This window comes from Capricornis sumatraensis, chromosome 21, assembly GCF_032405125.1.
Source record: "Capricornis sumatraensis isolate serow.1 chromosome 21, serow.2, whole genome shotgun sequence".
Taxonomy (NCBI): domain Eukaryota; kingdom Metazoa; phylum Chordata; class Mammalia; order Artiodactyla; family Bovidae; genus Capricornis; species Capricornis sumatraensis.
In genome coordinates, this window is record NC_091089.1 from 39,977,866 (window position 1) to 40,000,638 (window position 22,773).

At 46.6% G+C, this 22,773-nt stretch overlaps 1 protein-coding gene across 2 annotated transcripts in view; it reads right to left on the reverse strand.

The window, feature by feature from the left end:
• The window catches only part of LPIN2 (lipin 2), a 53,561-nt gene extending 36,921 nt beyond the window's left edge, over positions 1-16,640 (reverse strand). The window contains exon 1 of one of the 2 annotated variants that reach the window (XM_068993891.1): positions 16,569-16,640. In XM_068993891.1, coding sequence (XP_068849992.1) covers positions 16,569-16,601 — 33 coding nt within the window. In that variant the 5' untranslated portion in view covers positions 16,602-16,640. Of the gene's footprint in view, positions 1-16,299 lie in introns of both variants that reach the window. The other variant, XM_068993890.1, reaches the window with a different exon arrangement.
• Between the last annotated feature and the right edge of the window lie 6,133 nt (positions 16,641-22,773).

Below are 22,773 nucleotides of genomic sequence, written 5' to 3' on the forward strand. Positions count from 1 at the left end.
TTTAAAATGAGTTGTGTTACAAATCTAAAAAGAATTCATAACAAATCATACAGCCCTCTTCTTGAAGCTGAAAAATGATGACAAGAGCATCTACATTCAGACGTAAATGACCGCATTATAAACTAAATGTGTAATAAGCTTGCTTCAACTAGAGGACAGAGCCCATAATTAAACGCAACTATGTCTATTCAGGATGGTTTTAATTACCATGGGTAAAGGATGGGCTGCTATACAAGAAAGTCTATTGTGTAAACGCCAGTCGCTAAATGCAGAAAAATGCAGGCTGTCAAACAGTTGGTTCTCTCTCAGCAGATATAAAACAACCTCGTCCATATCATGAGGCTGGGAAACAGAGCAAGGGAGGCCTGGTGCCACCGCAGGGGGGTGAGGGGCCCCCACGCAGGCTGCAGAGAACTCCGGCAAGCCAGCAAGAAGCCCTCATCAGCAACAGAGTTGGCCAGCACCTTGATCTTGGACTTCCCAGCCTTCAAAACCAGGAAAAATAAATCCCTGTTGTTTAAACTACCCCAGTCTGTGGACTTTTGTTACAGCAGCCTTAGCTGCCAGCGACTCAAGTATCTTCTGCAGCATCACACGCTAGACGGCTTTCCAATCCTGGATGCTTCCGGTGGACAGAGACTCACACCCCTTTCCCCAGGAGGCGCACCACAGACAGATGGCCCTGGCTGCTGTGTCCACAGGAGCCACACCGCACGTGCCCTGCTCTCCTCTAATGGACCCCGCCACACACCAGGGAGTTCACTGCACAACCGCAACCAGGGCTCAGTTCTGAGCTAAGCATTCTTAGTCCTTAAAATAAGCGAAATGACTGCGTTTACTTTCATTTTTATAACTAACTAAAGAATTTACTTTCCTTAAATGGAAGATCCAAAAGTAGACACTAGGGCAGGCACAGACAGGCCTGACTGATGTTCAGTCCAAGCAGCGTGCAGTGCATTTGGGGCCAGGTAGCAGCACATTGCCCACGGGCTGGCTTACATGTCGGGGGCTCCCGAGACAGGGAAGGAGGCGCTGACAGATCACTAACCGAAAATGGGTAGAAATCAGCAGAGACCAACTGAGACGCTTAACAGAGGCCAAATGGCCCTTCACACATAGAACTCAGCAGACCAAATCGCATTATCAGACCCTCCTTATCAAGCATTTTAAAGTAAACATACACTAGCATCTGGAATAGTAGTTGGGAGGTTTCCAGATTCAATCATTTACCGAAAGTTTAAAGATTTGCTCAGCAGCTCTTCCTGAGCATCAGAGAAACCAAAGTCAACCATCATGATACGCAGTAGACAGTTCTAAACAGGAATGGATCAGCAGGCGGTTCAAATACAAATCCCCTCTGATAAAAAAGGCCCCAAACTATTTAAAAGTGACATGTCCAATCAAAAATCACATTTATTAAGAAGAGTAACCTCAGAGATACAGGTAGCTGTTAAAATATTATGATTTCTAAATTGTTATCAATACAAAAATGGATACACTGTAAACCACTCATATATAATCAAAATCTATATTGTAAGTTTTAAGTGAAGTGAAGTGAAAGTCACTCAGTTGTGTCCAACTCTTTGTGACCCCATGGACTACATAGTCCATGGAATTCTCCAGGCCAGAATACTGGAGTGGGTAGCCGTTCCCTTCTCCAGGGGCTCTTCCCCACCAAGGGACTGAATCTGGGTCTCTCACATTGCCAGCGAACTCTTTACCATCTGAGCCACCAGGGAAGCCCAATAATGCTTGCCTTCATAATGCTGGGTACTCTATTAGTTAGCTGGTACTACTAGTTGAAGCTGAAGCTTCAATACTTCAGCCACCTGATGCAAAGAGCCAACTCACCGGAAAAGACCCTGATGCTGCAAAAGATCGAGGGCAGAAGGAGAAAGGTGTGACAGAGGATGAGAAGGCTGGATGACATCACCCGACTCAATGGGACATAAATCTGAGCAAGCTCTGGGAGATAGTCAAGGACAAGGAAGCCTGGAGTGCTGCAGTCCATGGGGTCACAAAGAGCTGGATACAACTTATCAACTGGACAACAACTAGTTACTACCACTAACAAACACAACTGCAGTTGTTACATGTCTATCACATGACAGGTGCTGTGTTAACCTGGATGTTATCTCATGTAATCTTCACAACCACCCAGGACTTTGGTATTGGAGGAGGCAAGGAGGCTCAGCAATGTCCAAGGTTGCTGCACTTCGTCATAAAGCTGATAACCAAACTCAATCTGATTCTGGGGCCTATGTCTTCAATAGCATCTCTAAATGACAGAACCGTTGTCTGTCACTGATGATAAATGCCTGACAAAACCCCCAGATTTCTTGCTTTCCACAATGGGAGTATTATTTTCATGCAATGCTACTCGACCCCACAAATAAGAAGTGATTACAGAGTCCAGAGGCGCACTGGCCCTCCTGTCCACCCGTAGGGTTGACCACCCGCCGGCTGCTGAACTCCCCTCAGGTTAGGAAGTGTACATCCTGGGAGATTGCGAGGGACAGAGAACAGCTTTTATCAGAGAACTTACCCTCAACATTGTAACCTCTGCGCACAGACATGAGGAATGTGCTAAGAGGGGACAGAACCTTCTAGAAACTTTAGGAAACAAACACCAACATACTGTGACCTTACCCGGTCCGGCTTCTACCTATGCTCCAGGCAACCAAGCTTACATTCTGTACCTGACATCTCTCAAGAATGTTCTCAAACACACTTCACCCAGCCTCCAAGGGGATCTGGGTCTCCCAGGGCAGACTCCTAAGTGAAGGCTGAGCCAGACACCGCTGCCTGCCTCCCCCACCCTGCAGCTCTCTCAAGATCTGAGGGCTGCTCTGCAGTCCCTAAAGCTGTCCAAGGATCCCTGAGTCCTCCAAGGGGAACCTGGAGGGGACCCCAGCCTGCAGGAACGTCACTTCCCCGAAGGTGGGAGATGAGAGGTGTCCGCTGCAGCATCTTCCAGGCCTGGGAGGGCAGGGGCCCAAGCACCCAGGGGACGTGCTGTCCTTCAGGAGCTAAACTGAGTCAGGATACCGCCCGGGGCCAGCAGATGCTTGGGACAGGGTCCCACTGAGACTCAAGGCAGCAAGGCAGCACCTCACTTGACACCTGTTTTGCCTCTTTCCCCATCAGAGCAGACCATCAGTGGCTTTTTCTTATTTTACAGTAGCTGCCTTTAATTCTTACTTTATAAACTCAGAGCAGGAAATAGCAGCATGAAGAAAGGCCCTGCCCTCAATGAGGAGAGCCCCTCAGATCCAGGGCCCCACAGAGCAGACGATCTGTGAGCCCCTCTGGCCTCCTGGAACCCCAAATCCTTGAGGAAAGGACACCTAAGCATCCCTCCCTATGCACAGCCCCCAGCATCCTGTCCAGAGCACCAGGCCAGCCAGGGCCCCAAAGGGCAGGGGGCTCCTCCACACCCCCAACCAGGACCACAAGGCCCCATGTGCAAGTCTACAGACCAAAACCTAGGGTCCCCGGCACACCGCCTGCACACACCGAGTAGTCCGGACGACTCTCCGTTATGATGGAAAAGGAGGGCCATGAGAGCCTCATGCGGGGAGGTCCCTCACAGACTAAGAGCCATCACGCAGGATGAGTGACGCCTCAAGGGCAAACATAATAGAGGACTTGTAACTTGCCCAGCAAAACGGCCACCGTCCTGGGCTGTGTCTGGGAAGACTCTCATACAGCTGGACAAAACCAAGACCGGCTTCATGCCAGGCACCAGAGTGAGACCCTGTGGCAGAAGTCCTGCGCTCCTTCCCCCAGAATCCTAGGTCCAGCAGGAGAAAGCGGCATAAACACTGTCTTCATTTACAGAAGACCTTGTGACCATGCTGTCCTGGTGACTGAGGAAGAGGAGACAAGGAAGAAGGAAAACCTGCAGGGGAGAGTAAGGAATGGCTTCCGGAGGCAGAACGTACTTGTTCTCAGGGTGAAAATGTCGTCGGGGTTTACCAGGCCAAGCAAGGGGGTTCCCGGGGACAGTGACCGGGAGGCTGTGGGGCGCCTGAGGCGAAGGGGAGGTGATGCAAGGCCTCGGACCCACCCTTGGGCGTGGGCTGGCCAGGATCAATGCGTGGGGAGGGAGGATGAAGTAGGGGCAGAGACCCCTAGGAAGCTCCCATGGCCCAGTCAAGCAGAGGAGACACAGAGGCAACAGACCCCAGGCAGACGTGCGGGCAGGGCAGCTGTCGGGGAGGAGCACGCCACCAACTCCAGGCAGGGCTAGAAACACATCTGGCACCTCGCTGGGATTCAGCCAACACTGTTTAAGTGAGTGAACAAACCAACTTAAAGGGAAGCAGAAAGGACGGACTTGGTGGGGATCTTCCTAGCATGGTTGAACTTCAAGAATTTTACTTATTACATTGGCTCAAAATCACACTGAGCGGTTTTTGAAAAAGCAAAGTTTCTCCTTAAATAAAATTTCATAACTGATTATGAAGATGAGCCAGGTAAGGCAAGCAGAGCTCCATGTAGGGCAGTCCCTCTGATAAAAACGCCACGCCTACTCTTGCTGCTTCCCAAATCAGCCTCATTGAAAGGACTCCATGGACACTGAGCCCCTCGGGTGCTAAAGACAGGGCTCTGGACTCTTCCTGAGCCTGGTGTCTGAACGTGGAAGGGTCCTTCTGGAGGGACCCAGATTTAGGAAGGGTGCGGTATTCTTTGCGCCTCAGTATTCTTTGGGGGTTCTAGTCAATTTCCTGTCGGTTATGAGCCTGTCAGCTGTTTTTCTAAAAAGGAGCAACCCCATCACTTTCACCATCTGAAGGCAGCCGGGTCCCAGCCTCGTATCTCCAAGGACCACAGTGCAGCTCCGAGCTTCCCCAGGAGTGGTCCTTGGACCATCTGCAACAGACTCAAGTTACGGAGGACAGAATGCAGACGCCTAAGTCCCAGTGGAGACATAAAACTGGAAGTGGGCCCCTAAGGACCTGTGATTTCTAGGGACTTCCAGTACCCACGCCAGGCGCTTTCTCCTCCCAACCCGATGAGGCGTGTTCAGGAAACCAGGCTGCTCTGGGCTACAGCCTATACTGACCTCCAGGCACACCTATCACCTCAAGGTTGGATCCAGACTCCACAAACTCTGAACTACATACATTTCAGTGAACATAATAAAAACAGCTGACCTGATCATCTTATAGGACTTGGAAGTCTAGGATTAGCAGCTGTGACTCTGTCAAAAATCATGTATAAAAAACCAGGCCTGGGCAGACTGCTTTCCTAGGGGTTCATTCCCTAATCACAACTCACCACACACTACTCAAATCAACCTTTGGGATATGTCAGAAGACAGAATTTTCCAATCAGTATTCTCTTTTGGAATTGAACAGATACACGACGCAGTGGTGAGCTCAGAAGGTAATACAGCAGGGCTCAGGCATCACACCGCTCTCATCTCTCATCCTGTAATGAGGGACTCAGGCCTTGGTTGGCATCAGCTGGCTGACGCACTGGGGAGACACTTGACTCAAACTGGGCTTAACAGATATTCCTGAAGTATGGGTGGAGCCAAGCCACCAGCAATGGCAGGGTGAGCCCCCTGAGCACTGACCTGGGGGCCACCAGATTATGACACAGGGGTCCACAGCCTTGGCTCCTGCCTGCCCTTCCATCACCTCTCTGAATGACCAATGGTCAGTTTTGTTTCCTTGACTTGTTCAGAGTCCATTTCTGATGTCCGTCCACAAAAGACATACGGACAGGCTGGCACCGACGCTAACTTGATAAAGCCACCCTGAGCCCTCTATCATCTCCCTCCACCCCCAGAAAACACCCTGGGAAGAAAATTAGCAAGAAAACATCCCCAGTGTAACCCAGTGAAAGTTTCTACTGAACGACTCAGACTTTTTTTTAAATGAAAGGACAGGAAACTGCCTTAAGCTTTAGCCATCAAGGCTGGTTAGTTGATAAATCGAGGTTTTGAACCTGTCACAACACACTTTCTTTAAGGAAGTTTGGAAGCACAGATTTCTGCTTGTTGGGCTCACTTCTCTGTGAGTTCACCACACTCACTATCTACAAAGTAGATGAAGATTATCTTGGGCTGAGTAAGGTTCAAATAGGGGAAGACACTTTGCCACCACAGCAATACATGCTCTTTCCTGAGGGGAGGCCTACGTTTTATCAACTATTTGCTCCAGCTCTATGTTCAATACAAGATACAGGATGCCTGGGGCTGGTGCACGGGGATGACCCAGAGAGATGATATGGGGGGAGGTGGGAGGGGGATACAGGATTGGGAACTCATGGCTGATTCATGTCAATGTATGGCAAAACCAATACAGTATCGTAAAGCACAATAAAGTAAAAATAAAAATTAAAAAAAAAAAAGACAACCGTAGGGGAAAAAAAATAATAAAGTGAAAGTGAAGTCACTGTCGTGTCCAACTCTTTGTGACCCCGTGGACTGTAGCGTACCAAGCTCCTCTGTTCATGGGATTCTCCAGGCAAGAATACTGGAGTGGGTTGCCATTTCGTTCTCCAGGGTATCTTCCAGACCCAGGGATCGAACCTGGGTCTCCTGCACTGGAGGCAGACGCTTTAACCTCTGCGCCACCAGGGAAGCCCCATAAAGGAAGGATCAAAGTGTCATCTCTTTCATCTTCAAAACCCATCAATTCCCCACCCTCAACCCTCATCAGCAGCCCAGTAACTTTCAAGGCAACCTTTCAAAATCCAACACCAAGTTTCTTCTCAATCCATCAACTACTCTGGCTGTTGATCTAATATTTTATTTGAGGAGCAAGATGTTTTAGGCTTCTTGGATGAGAAGGAGAAGGGGACAAATAAAGCCTGTCCACAACAGAATGTGAACACCCAGAGCACAGTGGAAAAGAAGAAACAAAGGAGCTGGATGAGAATGGTCAGGAAGGATGCAGGAGGCGGCGTGAGGCTAGGTGGGTCCAGGGCACCTGCCCTTCCTCTCATGGCCAGCAAGCTCTGCCCACAAGCTCACTGTCCAGCCCACCTTCAGACCCTCAGCTCTGACCAACAGAAGTGCTGCCACTTCTCCACTGCCCCAGAGCGTGGCACGGTGGCTCACAGCAGGAGGTCCTTAATAAGTATTTTTGGGTCAAGGAATGGATGAGCGATGGACGGGTGCTGGTGAGGCCTGGTGGCCAGAACAAGGAATGGATGCGTGATGGACGGGTGCTGGTGAGGCCTGGTGGCCAGAACAGCAGAGGGAGGGAGGAAGAGCACACACCACGTGCTGCAACCAAGGAGAGAAGCCAAAGAGGCAGGGAAGACATTTGCAACTGTGTACGTATTTAACACATGCATATATTCTTTAAAAATGCCAACAGTGGAGGCCAACCCATCATTCCACAAGCCGTGCTCAGATGTTTAGAAATCAACGCTTTTCTCCTGACGTCGCTGAAGATCTCAGAGAAAAAGCCTGCATAAATCTAGTCTGTGTGGGTGACAGTTAAGAATGACACCCGCCTCCGACGGGTGAGTCTAAAAATACCCCCATGAGAACAAAGCACATCCGTGCAGGTCTGCAGGTCCCAGCGCAGAGCACCCAGCCCACAGCCTGGGGTAAGTCGGGCGCTGCGCAAGACGGTCACAGAAAGCAGATGACAGAGGACACGCTTAGTTCGTCGTTTTCTAGCAGACAGACCATTTACAGGAAAGCGCCCAACACCACAAGGCGCAGCCGTCACGGTGAACGGCCGGCCACGGTAGTTTCATTTTCCTGAGGCTCAGCAATGTACCCGGGGCATTCATTTCCTTCAGGAAAACTGCCAACAGAGCTAGGGGAGCTAAGATCCCCTGGAGAAGGAAGTGGCAACCTACTCCGGTGTTCTCGCCTGGAGAATCCCATGGACAGAGAAGCCTAGCAGGCTACAGTCCATGGGGTCACAAAGAGTCAGACACCACTGAGAGACTGACTGAGCACACACAAGGGGAACTACAGGCTCAATCTGACACCTATCCTTCGACTTCACGTAACAAAATCAGTGGCAAGCAGCACATGAGGACAAGGAGGCCCCGAGGACTTTCCTCAACCTTCACACCTCCCCCCTGACCGAATGTGCTTCACAAGCGCAGCTCCAGAACGGAATGCTTCTCACTCCCGCGTCTCTCTCCTCACCGCTTTCCCCTCTACTCCTCAAACCACAAAGCAACGAAGCTTTCTGGCAACTCGTTCTCACTCTTCCTGCCACTGATGCAATATGGCCAGCTCTCATCTACCTGTCCCTGAGGTGAGAGATCGGAATGTCACCAGAGTTGAGAGAGAAGTGTGGAAGTAAAATCATTAAGATATGTGCTGAGTTTAAGATTCTGTTTATAATTAATCATGAAAGATATTAGTCAACCCTTGTGTAATGGTTACACCTATCGATACATGAAAAACAGCTAAACGTTTATGCCAACTCTGCTATGAAATATAGCTGTACTTTGAACTATTCAAAATAGATTTAAAAAGTGAGGTGTACTTTGCAAGGAGTAAAATTAACCCTTTCAGAGTATACAGCTTTAACCATGCAACCATGAAAAAGTCACTACAATCAAGAAAATCAAGACACAGAACTACACTGCTGCCTCAAATGCCCCCACGCCCTTTCATAGCCCATCCTTTTACCCCACCCCAAGCCAACCACTGACCTGTTCTTTGTCCCTATAATCTTGGCTTTTCCATAATGTTTCATGGATGGAGCCACTGAGTTCATGCCCTTCGGACTACAGCTTCTTCCATTTAGCACCATGTATTGAGACTGACTAACATTCTTGCAGGTATCCGCAGTTCATTCTCTGCTGTTGTTGAGCAGCATCCCACTGTAAGGATGTCTTAAAGTTTGTTTATCCATCCACCAATTGAGAAACTCTGGGTTGTTTCCAGTCTGGGGAGACTACAAACAAATGAAGCTACTAGAACTGTGAACAGGCTTTGGTATGGACATAATTTCGCTTCCCTTGGATAAATACTTAGGAGTGGTATTGTTTTAAAGATACCTTTGGTGCACCCAGGGGAGTCTGCTAATAGAATAAATCCCTCCATAAATCATTTTACAAAGTGGTAATAATTGAACCGTTCGTTTCATTAGTTAGGATTTTCATTCATATGCGTGAGTTACTTCGATTCACTTACACTGGGGAAAATTCAAATTCTTCATTTGTTTGTGCCCTAACATTCTGAACTACACACATCCTTGAGAAACCACACATAACATAAGCTACAATTCAGTGTTCTTCCTCATGTGGGCCGTGGGGAAGCGATCGGGTGAAAGGCAGGCACACTGACATTTACCCTCCCAAACGCCACTTCACACACCTCCTCTCGCTGAGCTCTCACGGGCAGGTCAGGCAGTGTTACATGCGTTCTACCAGCAAGACGTGGGGCTCGGAAAAAAATAGCCAACGTACCTGAAGTCAAACCACGACACAGCGACAGCACAGACCGCAGCTCAGGCATGTCTGCCTCAGGTGCCCAGGCTCCTGAGTCCTGGGGCCACACGCTCCTAAGCACAGCAACGCCAAGCGTACGTAATGTTCAGAGCTACGCACAAGAAGGGACTTCACAAGTGCTTTCAGGAGGTCACTGTTCTGCCCATGCTATGTGAAGAATGTTAAAGCTCTTTATTAGGAGTGGCTTTAAAGATTTGATTACATTATGATTGTAAATCTATGTTTAAGGAATATGTTCTCACCCTAAAATTTCCTAAGGAAAAAACTTCGTGGCTAACCCGTTTTGGTGGTCATCACTGGTAACTATAAGCAACTGAAAATGAAGCAGGAAAACTGTCTAGCTCACTTTCACATATGAAAGACACACAACCTTAGCAAGTTTCTTTATAAACCATATGTGGCATTCTCAGTGATGAGCATCACTTTAGTCCAGATGTTGGCAGGACACAATTTCCTTTCAAACACCTGACTATCTATCTGCAGTTCTTTCCATTCACTCACTGGCCTGGAAGTCAGGAAGTAGCATCAGGAATCTTCTGCAGATGCAATTACAGCTGTGAGATGGGAACAAATGGACATAGTCTTGGAGTCTGGAGGTCTAGAGAAAGACATGTTAAACTTAATTTGTCTTCCTCTCATGGCTTCACAGAAGCTTAGTTAATATCACAGATAAAGCAAGTTCACAGTTTCAACCTGTCCCAAGGCATTACTATCCGAGTTGAAAGGCACTCGCTTGCATCACACGGTACCTGGTTAAGTTCAGGGGGAAACAAGGCAGATGAACAACCCCAGCGAGATTTGAAGGTCACTCACTGCAACCACTTCACTGATTTCACAGCTGCTAAACTGGCAAGCATGTGGAGGCCTGAAGTCCACAACCCCAACATCCTCAACAACCCCACCCTGAAGGGTTTATCCTCATAAAGTCTGACAGAGACAATACCTGCTTTAGAAAGCGAGCTGCACTTCAGAAAAAGGATGCCGACTGCCTTACTGAAAAGAAAACCAAGGATTAGGACAAATCTGGCTTTAGTGAAATTTAGAGCAACTGTCATTTGTTTGTATGGTCTGTATGTTTATTAACAACACATTTCCCTCAGGTGTGCTCAGGTTCTCCGATGAACATGAGCCGTGAAACCAGACCTATTTCTACTCCACTACAAGAACCTGGGATGTCCACTCCTAAGAGGTTGAGATCCCTTAGTTACAAGGGCTAAGAGTAGCATAAAAATTCTTTTCAGAGTAAGAGGTGACGACTAAGCCAGGACGGGAAATGACGATTTACGCAGCTGAAGACCATCTATCAGTGCCAAGTACTCAAAGCCACAAGAGCCTTTGGGTCCATATGCACCCACAGATTCGTATCCTGGAGTCTGAGTCATCATCACACCTGGGAGGCTTCTAAAAATACAGCTTCCTAGAAAGAAGGCTAACACCAACCCTTGGACAGGCATCGGAAGTCTCCATGGACAGAGGCACACATACAGACATGCTTATGTCTGGGCCAGAACGTGTGTTTAACATCCTCGCTCTCTCTGTGATCCAGAACCAAGGCCATGAGAAGCAACAAGCAAACGAGAGCCCAGATCCTGGTTGCTAAATACCACCTTTCAGTACAAAGTCCAGGGTCAGGGCATCTCGTGGTGCAAGAAAGTAGGAATCGTGGGCTCAAAATCACAGCTGTAGGGGTGTGTTAAGGGAACACAGGAGCCAAAGCCAAAAAGCACCCAGAATAACCTGAGCAACAAAATCTGACAGGTTATAACCTGCAGAGTATTCTTGGGGCCATACTGATACAAGTTCAAAAGTAGGGAAGGAGGGGCAGATTTCTCTTAAAGAGGAATTCCAATGAAGAAACAGAAAATGAGGGGAATAAAAGACCACCACGAGCACACCACAGTCCCCGTGGAGACAATGGACATTAAAGCAAGGTGTCGGCATGCTCTCAAACTATCTTCCTCGTGATGCATACTCATCACCAAAGGAAACAGTGACTTTACAGCAGAGAAGCCTGGCAGTCGCTGCCTTCATGAAGTAGGGACCTCAGTGAAGTGGGGAAACTCGACAGGAACAAAACAACCAACACCAGGGCCCTCGTATGACGGCTGTGCTCTTTCTGCCAAAACACATGTGCTCCATCCAATTAGGAGATGCCACCAGACACACTCTGACTGAGGGGAGCGCCACGAAGTCCCTGATCAGTACTCCCCAGAGGAGCTAAGGTCAGGAAAAGAAAGACTAAGGGCGACAGTGACCGGAAAACGAAAGATGTGACAACTGAACCCAACTTTGCGCTGGATCCTCCAACAGGAAAGACCTTCACCGGGAAAACCTGACTCCAGCCTGTAGTTTTGAACCCAAAACAATTCCTGGGCTCCAGTGCCCCCTCAATTCTGATTCTGTCTCTCCGGGAAATCTGTATTCCACACTTAGGGCTCAGCAGGGGTTCTGGTGGCCATGAGACTCGGAATCACCACGGAGCCCTGAAGAATCCTGATGGCCAGACCACCCCAGGTGACGGGGACAGGTGAGCCAAATGGCAGCTTGCCAAGCTGTGTCTGATGACCGCAAGCAGCGGAGTCAGAGCCCCAGGAGGGACACACCCAGGGGTGCATCAGTCCTGCCTCACATCCCTGGAGGAATGACTTTCCCCAACATAATCTCAGTCTTCGGACTGAGTGTCTGTAGTGATCATGCCTTCATTCTTTCTTGGAACACGAAAGAAAGATGAAAAGGGCTTTCTATAATCTCAGCCACTGCCCCCTTGACCTGCCTGAACTCAGTCTGGCTACTTGCAGATCACAGAGTTCAGACGAGTTCCAGAGAGTGAGCGACAGCAGAGATAATACAGCACCCCCCCACTCCCACCCCCCCCCCAGCTCTCCTGGAGGCTGCTTCAGGCACGTTTCTGACGAAGATCTTTCTACACAGATGGGGCTGCAGCCAAGATGCTACACCGAGGGCACATTGAGTTCTAGGGTGATGTCATCGCACACTTGAACTGACATCTAACAATATTTCCACCCAATTCCCAAGGGATTGAAAAATACCTTCCCTAAATGTCCTAAATTTGGGGCTTCCCAGATGGTGCACTGGTAAAGAATCCACTTGTCAATGCAGGAGACACAGGAGATGCCAATTCAACCTCAGGGTCAGGAAGATCCCCTGGAGGAGGGCATGGTAACCCACTCTAGTATTCTTGCCTGGAGAATCCCATGGACAGAGGAGCCTTGCAGGCTACAGTCCATGGGGCCACAAAGAGTCAGACACGAGAGAGCAACTGAGACAGATGTCCTAAGTTAAGCAAAGCGAGAGCCTCAGACAATGGTTCTAGGTTAGGTAACAGGCTTCAAAGAAAAGACAAAATATATATATATATATACACATATATATATGTTTAGAACAAGTGGCAAAACAGCATCAACAACAAAAAATTTCCCTACTTTCAATGAGATAACGTACGCAAGAATGACTAGAATTGGGGTCTAATATTTTCTTTAGTAGAACAGGGTTGGTTTTCAATGTGTACTACCTAAGATATGAGTATTAAACACAAACTATAGACAAAGATAAGCATTTTGCCAAGAAAGCTAAGGTTTTTATTCAGATCCCTTCAGGGAGCTGTGTCCCATCCCTCTAGACTGGCCCAACACCTGGCTGAGACACGTGATGGGATTCCGACCAGACGTGCAGTCCTATGCTCACCCAGGCCGATGGGGAGAACAGACCGGCTCACAGGACCGAGCATCAGGCAAACCAAATGAGGTAACCATCTGGAGGAAATCTGTCTAGCTGTGTTACTTGCAAACTCAGAGCAGCAAACAATTCAGACACATTAGTAATGGCAAACAAACTTGTGAACACCTAGAGGATTCGGTGTGGCACAATAAATATTTGCTGAATGAAGAGGACTGTTTTAAGTTAGGGGTTCAGTCATGCACTGGACAATAGTACCTGTGAGCCACCCCCAAGCCTCTCCTATTGAAAAACAGATGGGGGCATAAATACAAAAATGGATAGTAAATAACCTTCAAACAGCCTACACATACTTCTGGCCACAGCCTCTAAGAGCTACCTCACCCCTAAATTCCTGAGCTCATCTGTGTCAGGACTGAGGCAATCAAGTCGCGAAAACAAAAATTCTTGGGGAGTGTGCTCCCCCAAACTGCGCAACTAGTAACATCACCACATTTCTGTGAGGAAAAGAAATGCTACTCGACTAATTATTTAATTAGTGTTGTGACCACCGTCCTCCCCCGCACCCCAAGGGCAGTGTTTGGTTTTGGCCCCATTCACCAGGGTGGTTCCAGGATTCGGGGCAGCCAGGAGTGATGTAAGTGGGGGGTGGTGCTGTCTCCTCTTCACCCAACTCATGCAAAGTACAAGCCCCGCCTACAGGGTGACTTGCTGTCTCCCACCTCTGTATACATTTCCGCTTGTTTATGTTACTGCACCTTACTGTAAATAATATAAACATACAAAATTCTATCTGAAAAGCTTTTTGGACTCAACCAGGCCCTTTGATAAAGAGCACAGAGGAGCCAGAAAAGGGCTGCACTGCCCTGAGGGGGGCTTCCTTCTCAGAACCTCTGAGAACCTCTGATCGAGCTTTCATTTCTAGTAAGAATGGCCAAATACTGTCCATGGCCCCTTCCAGCTCTAACCCACAGGACTCAGTTCTAGAAGCATTCCTTAGGATTACATGTTTGGCTAAGAATTCTTGTAGTACATGCTTGTGTGCTAAGTCACTTCAGTCGTGTCTGACTCTTTCAGACCCCATGGACTGTATCCTGCCAAGCTCCTCTGTCCATGGGATTCTCCAGGTAAGAATACTGGAGTGGGCTGCTGTGCCCTCTTCCAGGGGATCTTCCTGACCCAGACGTCTCTTACGGCTCCTCTTTACCACTAGCACCACTGGGGAGTACATTCTGCCCTAATTTAAAAAATGCAAATCAAAGTAATTTAAAATAAGTGGGGGAAAATAAGGCTAGCATATAATTTTGGAACTTCAAGGTTATTTGAATATGAAACAGCTTGGCCTTTTCCTTACCAAATAAAGGAAAATATCTTCATCTGTTTAAAAATTATAGAAATATGAGATTTAAAAAAAATTGCCAATTTCTAACAAAGCACAGACGTTTCTTCATGGTTTTTAAAATTATGACATTTTTACATCTACATTCCAAACATGCAAAGTCACCTCCTTTATGATGGAGACTTTCACCCTCGGAGAGGAGGTGTGCCCGGACGACACGTGACCAGCGAGGAGCGTCGGGGTCACAGAGGGCCTGGACCCTGACTGAGATTCTCCCTGGCCCTCGCCCCCGACACCCAGGTTCCAAAGTCTCCTGCACAACCCATGCAGCTCAACAAGCAGATAGCAAATCCCGTGTCCCCAACACGAGCCACTCAGAAAACTCAAGTGTCTCTTGGGGCTTCAATGTTCCAGTATTAACATGGAAAGAAACTCCGTCAGCGCAGCCCCGACACCCACCTCCTGCGTTCTGGGAGACGCGGCAGCCGGAAGCACCGAACTACTTCCTGTGAGAAGAGGTGAGTGCGTGGGGCGCTCCTCGTGAAAGAACTCTTCCTGAACTAAACCACCGTCAGCGTGTTCACCGTTCTCCCTCCGACCTTAACAGCAGACGTGCAGGAATCCGTATACACTCATGCGTATGTTAGTCGCTCAGTCGTGTCTAACTCTTTGCGACACCGTGGACTGTAGGCCATCAGGTTCCTCTGTCCACGGAATTCATTACATTGAAATTTTACAAGAAAACGACCTCTCTCCGAGGCTGGACTTCCATTCCCAGTCAGACCACGTCCTGCCCCACTGTTGCCGAGACCCCCAGTGGGTAGGCATCTACCAACAGGTTCACAAGCAAAACGCACACAAAAGCGCAACATTTTAAAGGTGACAAAAATCTGTACAACTTTACAGTCTGATTACGAGCCATGGATTTTACAAACTGTAATTTTTGCTTTATTTTACATGTTTTCATAAAAATGCACACCCTCAATTTTCTAAAAACTACCTTTACCTCATCACACTTCAGATTAGTTTTACAGCAAAAGGTTCCATAAGTTAAATTATGTTGTCCTTAATTCATCTGTTTCCTTAATGCATACTTCTAAAACTTATACTTTATGTGACCTGTTTTATTTTACATCTCATAAGAAGAGAGGAAACTTTAGATTAAAAAACTCAGACAATTCACGTTTCCCCCACATATTTCAGTATGACGAACTTTTTGTTTGCAATCACAGAACAAAGACAGACTCCTGTTGCTCCTCTCTGTCACAGATAGAATAAGATGCTAGTTTCAAAACATGGTTTCAAAACAAATTTGACTAGGACCAAAAAAAACCACAAGACAGACAAACCCATAGAAAAAGATCACATTTATGGCTAAAATCTGAAAGAGTGGGGAAAAAAAGCACGTAAAACTCTTCAGTGATTTTTATTCCTCACCTACTACACAGATGCAAAGAGAATGTGAAACCAGATACATTGCATGTGAAACCTAGTTTCAAAAAAACTCCCAGTTTACACCAGCAGTTTCAGTTTTTTCCAGGCATAAAGTTATTATTGGTTAAACAGTCAATAGAGAAGGGTGGAAAGATGGTGTAGAGTGAGCGAGGGAGAGCAGGCACGCAAACAATTCTGCTGACTACAACTCAGTTCAAATTCTTAGTATGCAAGTCATTCTGATGCTACCCCCTCCAAAGAAAGGTATCACTGCTTTCCCTGGTGGGCGCCCTGCCCTGCCCCCTTCTCGCAGCAGGTTCCAGGTTGGTGTTGGGGGCTGGAGTGGGGTGCGTGGGGGTGGTGGTGTGCTGGTGGGTATCACTCACCAGGATGCCAGCAGGGGCCTTTCCATGGTAACCACCTTCAGGAACCTTCTCCTCCTCATCTTCACTGTCTTCATCTAAGTAAAACATCTTAAAACTGAACTAGCTCATCAGCGGCATGCCTTTCTCAGAGATGACAGCACGCTTCTAAGTTATCAAAACAGAAAGCTGTTCTGCTGACAAACTGAGGCAGTTTGCCGACACAGTAATATGGTTAAAACTGAAAGGAAATGGCTCTTAAAAAAAAAAAGGCAATACAGGCATGACTTTACCAGTAAGATTTGCTGAAAACGCCTCAACCCCATCCCTCTGGAGGAGATAAGCAGGGGCACGGGACGGGCTGTGCCGGGTGTTTACACTGATAGGTACCAAGTCCTGCCCGGGCACAGGGGCCTCACTGCCCTTCCATGACACGGGACACGGATTGAGTTAATGATTCCCCAGATCAATCACATCCTCACTTTTAGAAATAAAAGTAACCACACATACAGAAAAGTCATCTTCAATAAATTAATCATGCAAGGGGAAATAGTTCACATGTTTTCTAGGCAACAAAGACAGGAGACATATGCTTTTCAGAACTCAGTCACTGAATGTTTTACTCTGTCATACTGGAATGACCCAGTATATTTTCACAGTTCTGAATGGGAGCTAGCCTACTCAGCACTGTAAATAATGAACAAATTACAAAAATGTTACTGTATACTAACGTACATTAGCTATATTAATGCAATAGCACACACACATAATAATAATATAATAATAATAATAATTTAACTTCAAGAGTAGGACAGTTCAAACATCCCGGCATTTCCTTTTCAGCTCTTAATAAGTCAGTATATAGAAACAAGTGAATTTTTCTAAAAACCTAAAACACACTTACACACAGACAAAACACATTAATTTTTAAATTGAAATATACCATATTTGCAAGCCAGTGTATAGGACTGTCTGTTACAAATAGGCGTTATTCACGTGGATATGTTTAAAAATGTGGCCAGTGCCAACTGTTTTATGCTGTGAGCATAAAACACACAGAAGACAAGCAGAATGTGAAGTAAGGTTTATATAAGGTTACTTGTTGATATGAAAATGCCCTGTATATACTGAGTTAAACAAGATATATTTTTAAATTAATTTTACCTACGTTTCTCTTTTTACCTTGTAATGTTACTAGAAGTTACGAAATGCCACATGTGGTTCCCATTATATTAATATTTCTACTGGAGCACAGCTTTGGGACCCTGAGACAACCTTGAGAACAAGGGTGGAAAGGAATCCATAATGAAGAACTGAAGGTGACAGGAGTCCTCATCACACTAACTGATCCTCAGATGTTTAATAATGTTCATGTTATTCAACTTTTTCTCTATCTCTAAACATCAAACACAAAATTTCCAAATGTTTGACCAAGGAGGGTGGTGTTGGTAATGTTTACTACAGCAACAGACCCGCCAAGATACACAAACAAAAATGTTAAATGGCAAAATTTTTAAATTTAACCAAAATTAGAAATAGGAAAATGTATCTTGTATTCAACATGTCGCACTGCCTGGTGCCTAGCCCACCAGACATTCATGTGCAGGCCCAGGTGCTTGTGATCCAAGTCCATACACTCCATGTACACAAACCCCCTCCACTTGAAAAAAGAAGCGATTTTAGGAGTCTATTACACAATGCATAAAAACGTAAGCCTCTTCCTTCCTCCACGCACCGCTGGCAGGCCCGGATCCTCAACATCAGATGGTAAAAAAGAACCCACCCTGGGGTGCCGCCCTTGGGGAAAAAACAGAAGGAGAAGTGGGAGGTCAGGAGCAGGGAAGTGAGGAGAGATGAGAAAGGAGGGCCCAGAGAAGCCACGAGGAAGATGAGGAGGCGAAGAGAGGAAAGCAGGGCAAACAAGCTGGAGAAGACAAGAAAACATGCTGGTGGGAAAACGTGATCCCTTTTACAGGTGAGGAAACTGAGGCCCAGAGGCAGTTCGCCCAAGGCCACCCGCTCGGCCGGCACTGAGTTCTGGTCAGTGCTTTTGTCTGTGATGCCAGGTTGAGGCCCCGGGCGGAAGTGCTGGGGGAAGGGTCACAGAGAGACAGGGAAGGAGGCCTGAGCCAGGCGGGCAGAGGCTGTCCACAGCCTTGACGTCACCGCCTCTTACACAATGAGCCAGCCCCAGGCCAGCCACCCGGGCTTCCAGGGAGCCTGGGTGCTGGCGTCACTGTGAGGTCCGGACCCATGACTCACAGAGACTCTGACTCAAGGAGCGTGGACCATGGACCCAGACGGAAGGCGAGCTCAACCTCCCAACACCAACTCCCCTCATAGGGCACTCGCCTCTGCTGCTCCCTGCAGTGCCGGGACGCCACCTGACCCCAGGCTGGGACCCGACAGTTCCCGACTCGGTGGTGGCGCTTTTCAGACTTGAGTCAATAAAAAGGTGGAAATCACAACCAACCATTCTTAATCACCTCTATGACTATTTTCAAAGAAAAATACTACTGACTTTTTTCTCTACAGGCTAAGATAAGAATAAACGGTTGAGCATTGAGAAAAACTACTTTTTATTATTGCCTAGCATCTTCAATAGTATTTTTTTTAAAAAGGGTACTTGGAAGTCTTTTTTTCTAAGACTTAAATCTTTCAAGAAAAAAAAAAACTTCTTGAAATCTAGCATAGGGACATAAAACTAAAATGCTGGTCAGGAGAGTCAGAATCTTATTCAGATTCCATAGCTGATGACGCATGTAAAATATATACCTTCTTTATTTTTTTCCACTACTAATCCCATATAAGTATGGGATCAGGTATAAAGAACTTAACAAAGTGTAAGAATTTAAAATTTCCTAACATGAAATTTGGTAATTGGTTAAACAGAAATATCTTTACGCCACAAGTTATAGTCTTGTTTTTAACGCAAAACATGAAAATATTGATATGCAATCTACTCCCCCAAGTGGTCACGATGTGGAATAGCAACATTGAATTACCGATGAAGAGGACTTCCCTGGTGGCTCAGTGGTAAAGAATCTGTCTCCCAGTGCAGATGTGGGTTCGATCCCTGGGTGGGGAAGATCCCCTGGAGAAGGAGATGACAACCCACTCCAGTATTCTTGCCTGGAAAATCCCATGGACAGAGGAGCCTGGTGGGCTACAGTTTATGAGATGACAAAGAGTTGGACACCACTTAGCAATTAAACAACAACAAATCAATGAAGAGGTGAGAAAACTTTCTAAAAAGTTTTCATTAGTAAAATATATGATGAAAATATTTTTTTAGCCTCAGTTACAAAGACTTCACGATCTCCACCATAACTACCCTACCCTGAAGGAGCTAACTCGGGTGCACTGCGCATTTCCAAGGCCCCTCCTGGCAGACAGAAACGTACAAGGACCACAGACTACACCAACGCCTAAGACATTTTTCCTTCCATATCTGGAGTTACTCATAATTAACGTTTGCCTATGAAAACAATCCAAAAGGGACTGATAACACCTTCTTCAAAAACAGGAGAAAAACCTGATACTCCGAGGTTTTCCAAATTTCCCTAGCTCAGCCATTTTTTGGAGAATGGCCATCCAGTCTACTCAAGCTCCAGTGTCTCATCGTGTCCTCACATACCCAACCACCAAACTCTAAACAGCATTAGCTAGTGGCAGTTTTCACCTGAGCCGTGAATGAACGAACAATCAAACATAAGCAGGTCTTTTTAGAACAGAGGTGAAAAAAAACAGAAGGGTCTCGTGAGGGCAGAACACCCAGCTTCAATCAACTCTCCCAACAATAATCTTGATGACGTACATCTTACATTTAAAATTCAACATTTTTACAGTCTACTTTGAAACGTCCATTTAATTTTTTTTTTTTTTAAGGCTAAATGGTCAAAGTTTTCTTCTACCAATTTCGGGGGTTGAGGTACCACAGTTACTGAACAAATGGCCTAGAATGTCCTCAGTGAACATTCCAGCGTAAGGAATTTGGGACTAAACCACCTCTGAGCTCTCATACTCAGATACTAATGTTTCTAAGTCAAACTTTCACCCAAAATTTTGAGACCAGAATACTACTAGTCTGCAAGAGTCAAGTGTGTGACCATTAAGAGTAAAGCTTAAACAGCCCAATAAAAGATCAGAACCATGGCTTGACTTGTGTCCAACATCCTGGACAACACTTTCACGAAAATAAAGCCAAACGGGAAAACCCAGGGCAGCTGCCTCACTTGCAGGTATGTGTCCGTGTCCTGTTCCTCGTAACTGTTCCTGTTTAAACGTTTGTCTTTCTAGTCTCCCCTTTCACCCTATGAACAGTAGTTTGCAATGGTCCTGCCCCCACGGTGACATGCAGGGGCAAATCCCTAAGAATAATAAGCAAGCTTCTGTATGACAGCTATGTCTCCCCATTTCACTCGCACTCTAGAAATCCCTGTTGTATTCTCAAATTCAAAAAACTGCACATAATTTAAAAAGTGTGGTGCTCTAACCTTTTAGTAACCAATTCTCTGCTATAACCTTACACCTGGCAGGAGCACACAGCCACTGCGGCAGATGCTGCTGGGGGTGGGGAGTGGGGCACAGGCTGGGTGTCGCCATGCTGCTCCACGTGGAATGGCTTAGAGCTGCCCGGGGAACTAACAATGAGCAAAGGCTGACTGTATCATTAACACAATCCGGAGAAGAACAGAAGAAAATGTCACAAACTGATCAGTATCCTGTAGGGGCCCGTGTCAGTCAGGTTCACATTCCTCAGGTTCTGTACATTTCTCACTGAAGATCTGGACCACTTGAAAAAAACTAGCAAGAGCTGTTTTAATTATTTTTGTTGCTGCGATTTCACCTCCTTCAAAAAATTACTTACAATTTTCTTTGCTTTAAAAATATTGGTGATTAGCTGGTACTCTCCTTCCTGCAGTCTTCCATCTAGATAAATGAGCTGCTACCATAGTGCTGAGTTAAGTACTCAGAAGCCAGGAACTCAGCAGTAATCACCTGGATGTGCAGTTTCTTGGTGGGGAAGTAAAAATTCCATTACACATAAAATTCATACAAATAATAAGTACACTAGGATTTCAAGAGACAAGTGCACAGAGGACGAACTGTCACCAAGAGCAAGAACCAGTTCACATCTTACATGGAAAAGCCAGGATGTACATGAGGGCCTGTCTGACTCCAGAGTCTCTGCTTTTAACTGTATTGCTGGTGTTTAATTCACAGCTTGCTTACTATTATATTAGCAGGCTTAAAGAAAATACCACCCAAGCCGCTGGGATTATCATTTTAATCAAGAATCCTCACGAGTGCTGATCAGAGTCAGCCTGCAGGACAGATGCTCTGCAGGCTCAAATGGGCTTCCAAAGGAGTCTGGAAAGCCTGCTTGGTTTATGTGGGTCAGCCTGCTCTCCCACTTTTGTTTCTTTTTCAAACTTCCATGTTTCTCAGCTGCCTGCACTCGCATCAGCCCTGCTTCCCCATGAGAACACACAGGATCTCTTCTTGTATGCAGGTTCATTTGTGTTCTTTGGGAAATGAATGGCAAACAAGGCTTAAAACACACTGCTATGAGAATAACTTGAGGAATTTACTTTCAGTTGGAACATTCTAATGCTACATTTAAGTCTGTTACCAGATTTTATTTAACCAGTGAAATTTAAAATAAAATAAAAACTCAGAATTCTGAGATGACTGTCTTTCAGAGGCTGGATCTGCTTACTTCAATATAAGGGTTTCCCTTGTGGCTCAGCTGGTAAAGAATCCACCTGTAATGCGGGAGACCTGGGTTCAATCCCTGGGTTGGGAAGTTCCCCTGGAGAAGGGAAAGGCTACCCACTCCAGTATTCTGGCCTGGAGAATTCCATGGATCATACAGTCCATGGGGTCGCAAAGAGTCGGACACGATTGAGCGCCTTTCACTTCATTATAAAGCTCCCCTGCTGCTGCTGCTGCTAAGTCACTTCAGTCGTGTCTGAACCTGTGTGACCCCATAGGCTCCCCCGTCCCTGGGATTCTAAGATGAATTAAAAAAAAAAAGTTAAAAACTGCAGTACTGGTACCCAGTTATATCGGAGAAGGCAATGGCAACCCACTCCAGTACTCTTGCCTGGAAAACCCCATGGATGGAGGAGCCTGGTAGGCTGCAGTCCATGGGGTCGTAGAGTCGGACACGACTGAGTGACTTCACTTTCACGAACTGGAGAAGGAAATGGCAACCTACTCCTGTGTTCTTGCCTGGAGAATCCCAGGGACGGGGGAGCCTGGTGGGCTGCCGTCTCTGGGGTTGCACAGTCGGACACGACTGAAGCGACTTAGCACCCAGTTACATCACACACATACAGAACTCAATTCCAAGATGGCAGGAGTAGTTGCACCCTTCACTGAAGGTAAAGCCTTATGTCAGCTTTACTGCTGCTGCTAAGTCAGTATTTACATTGAAACCATACAAGAAAACACAATACTGGCAACCTAGCATTCTTTCTCTTGTATTTTTAA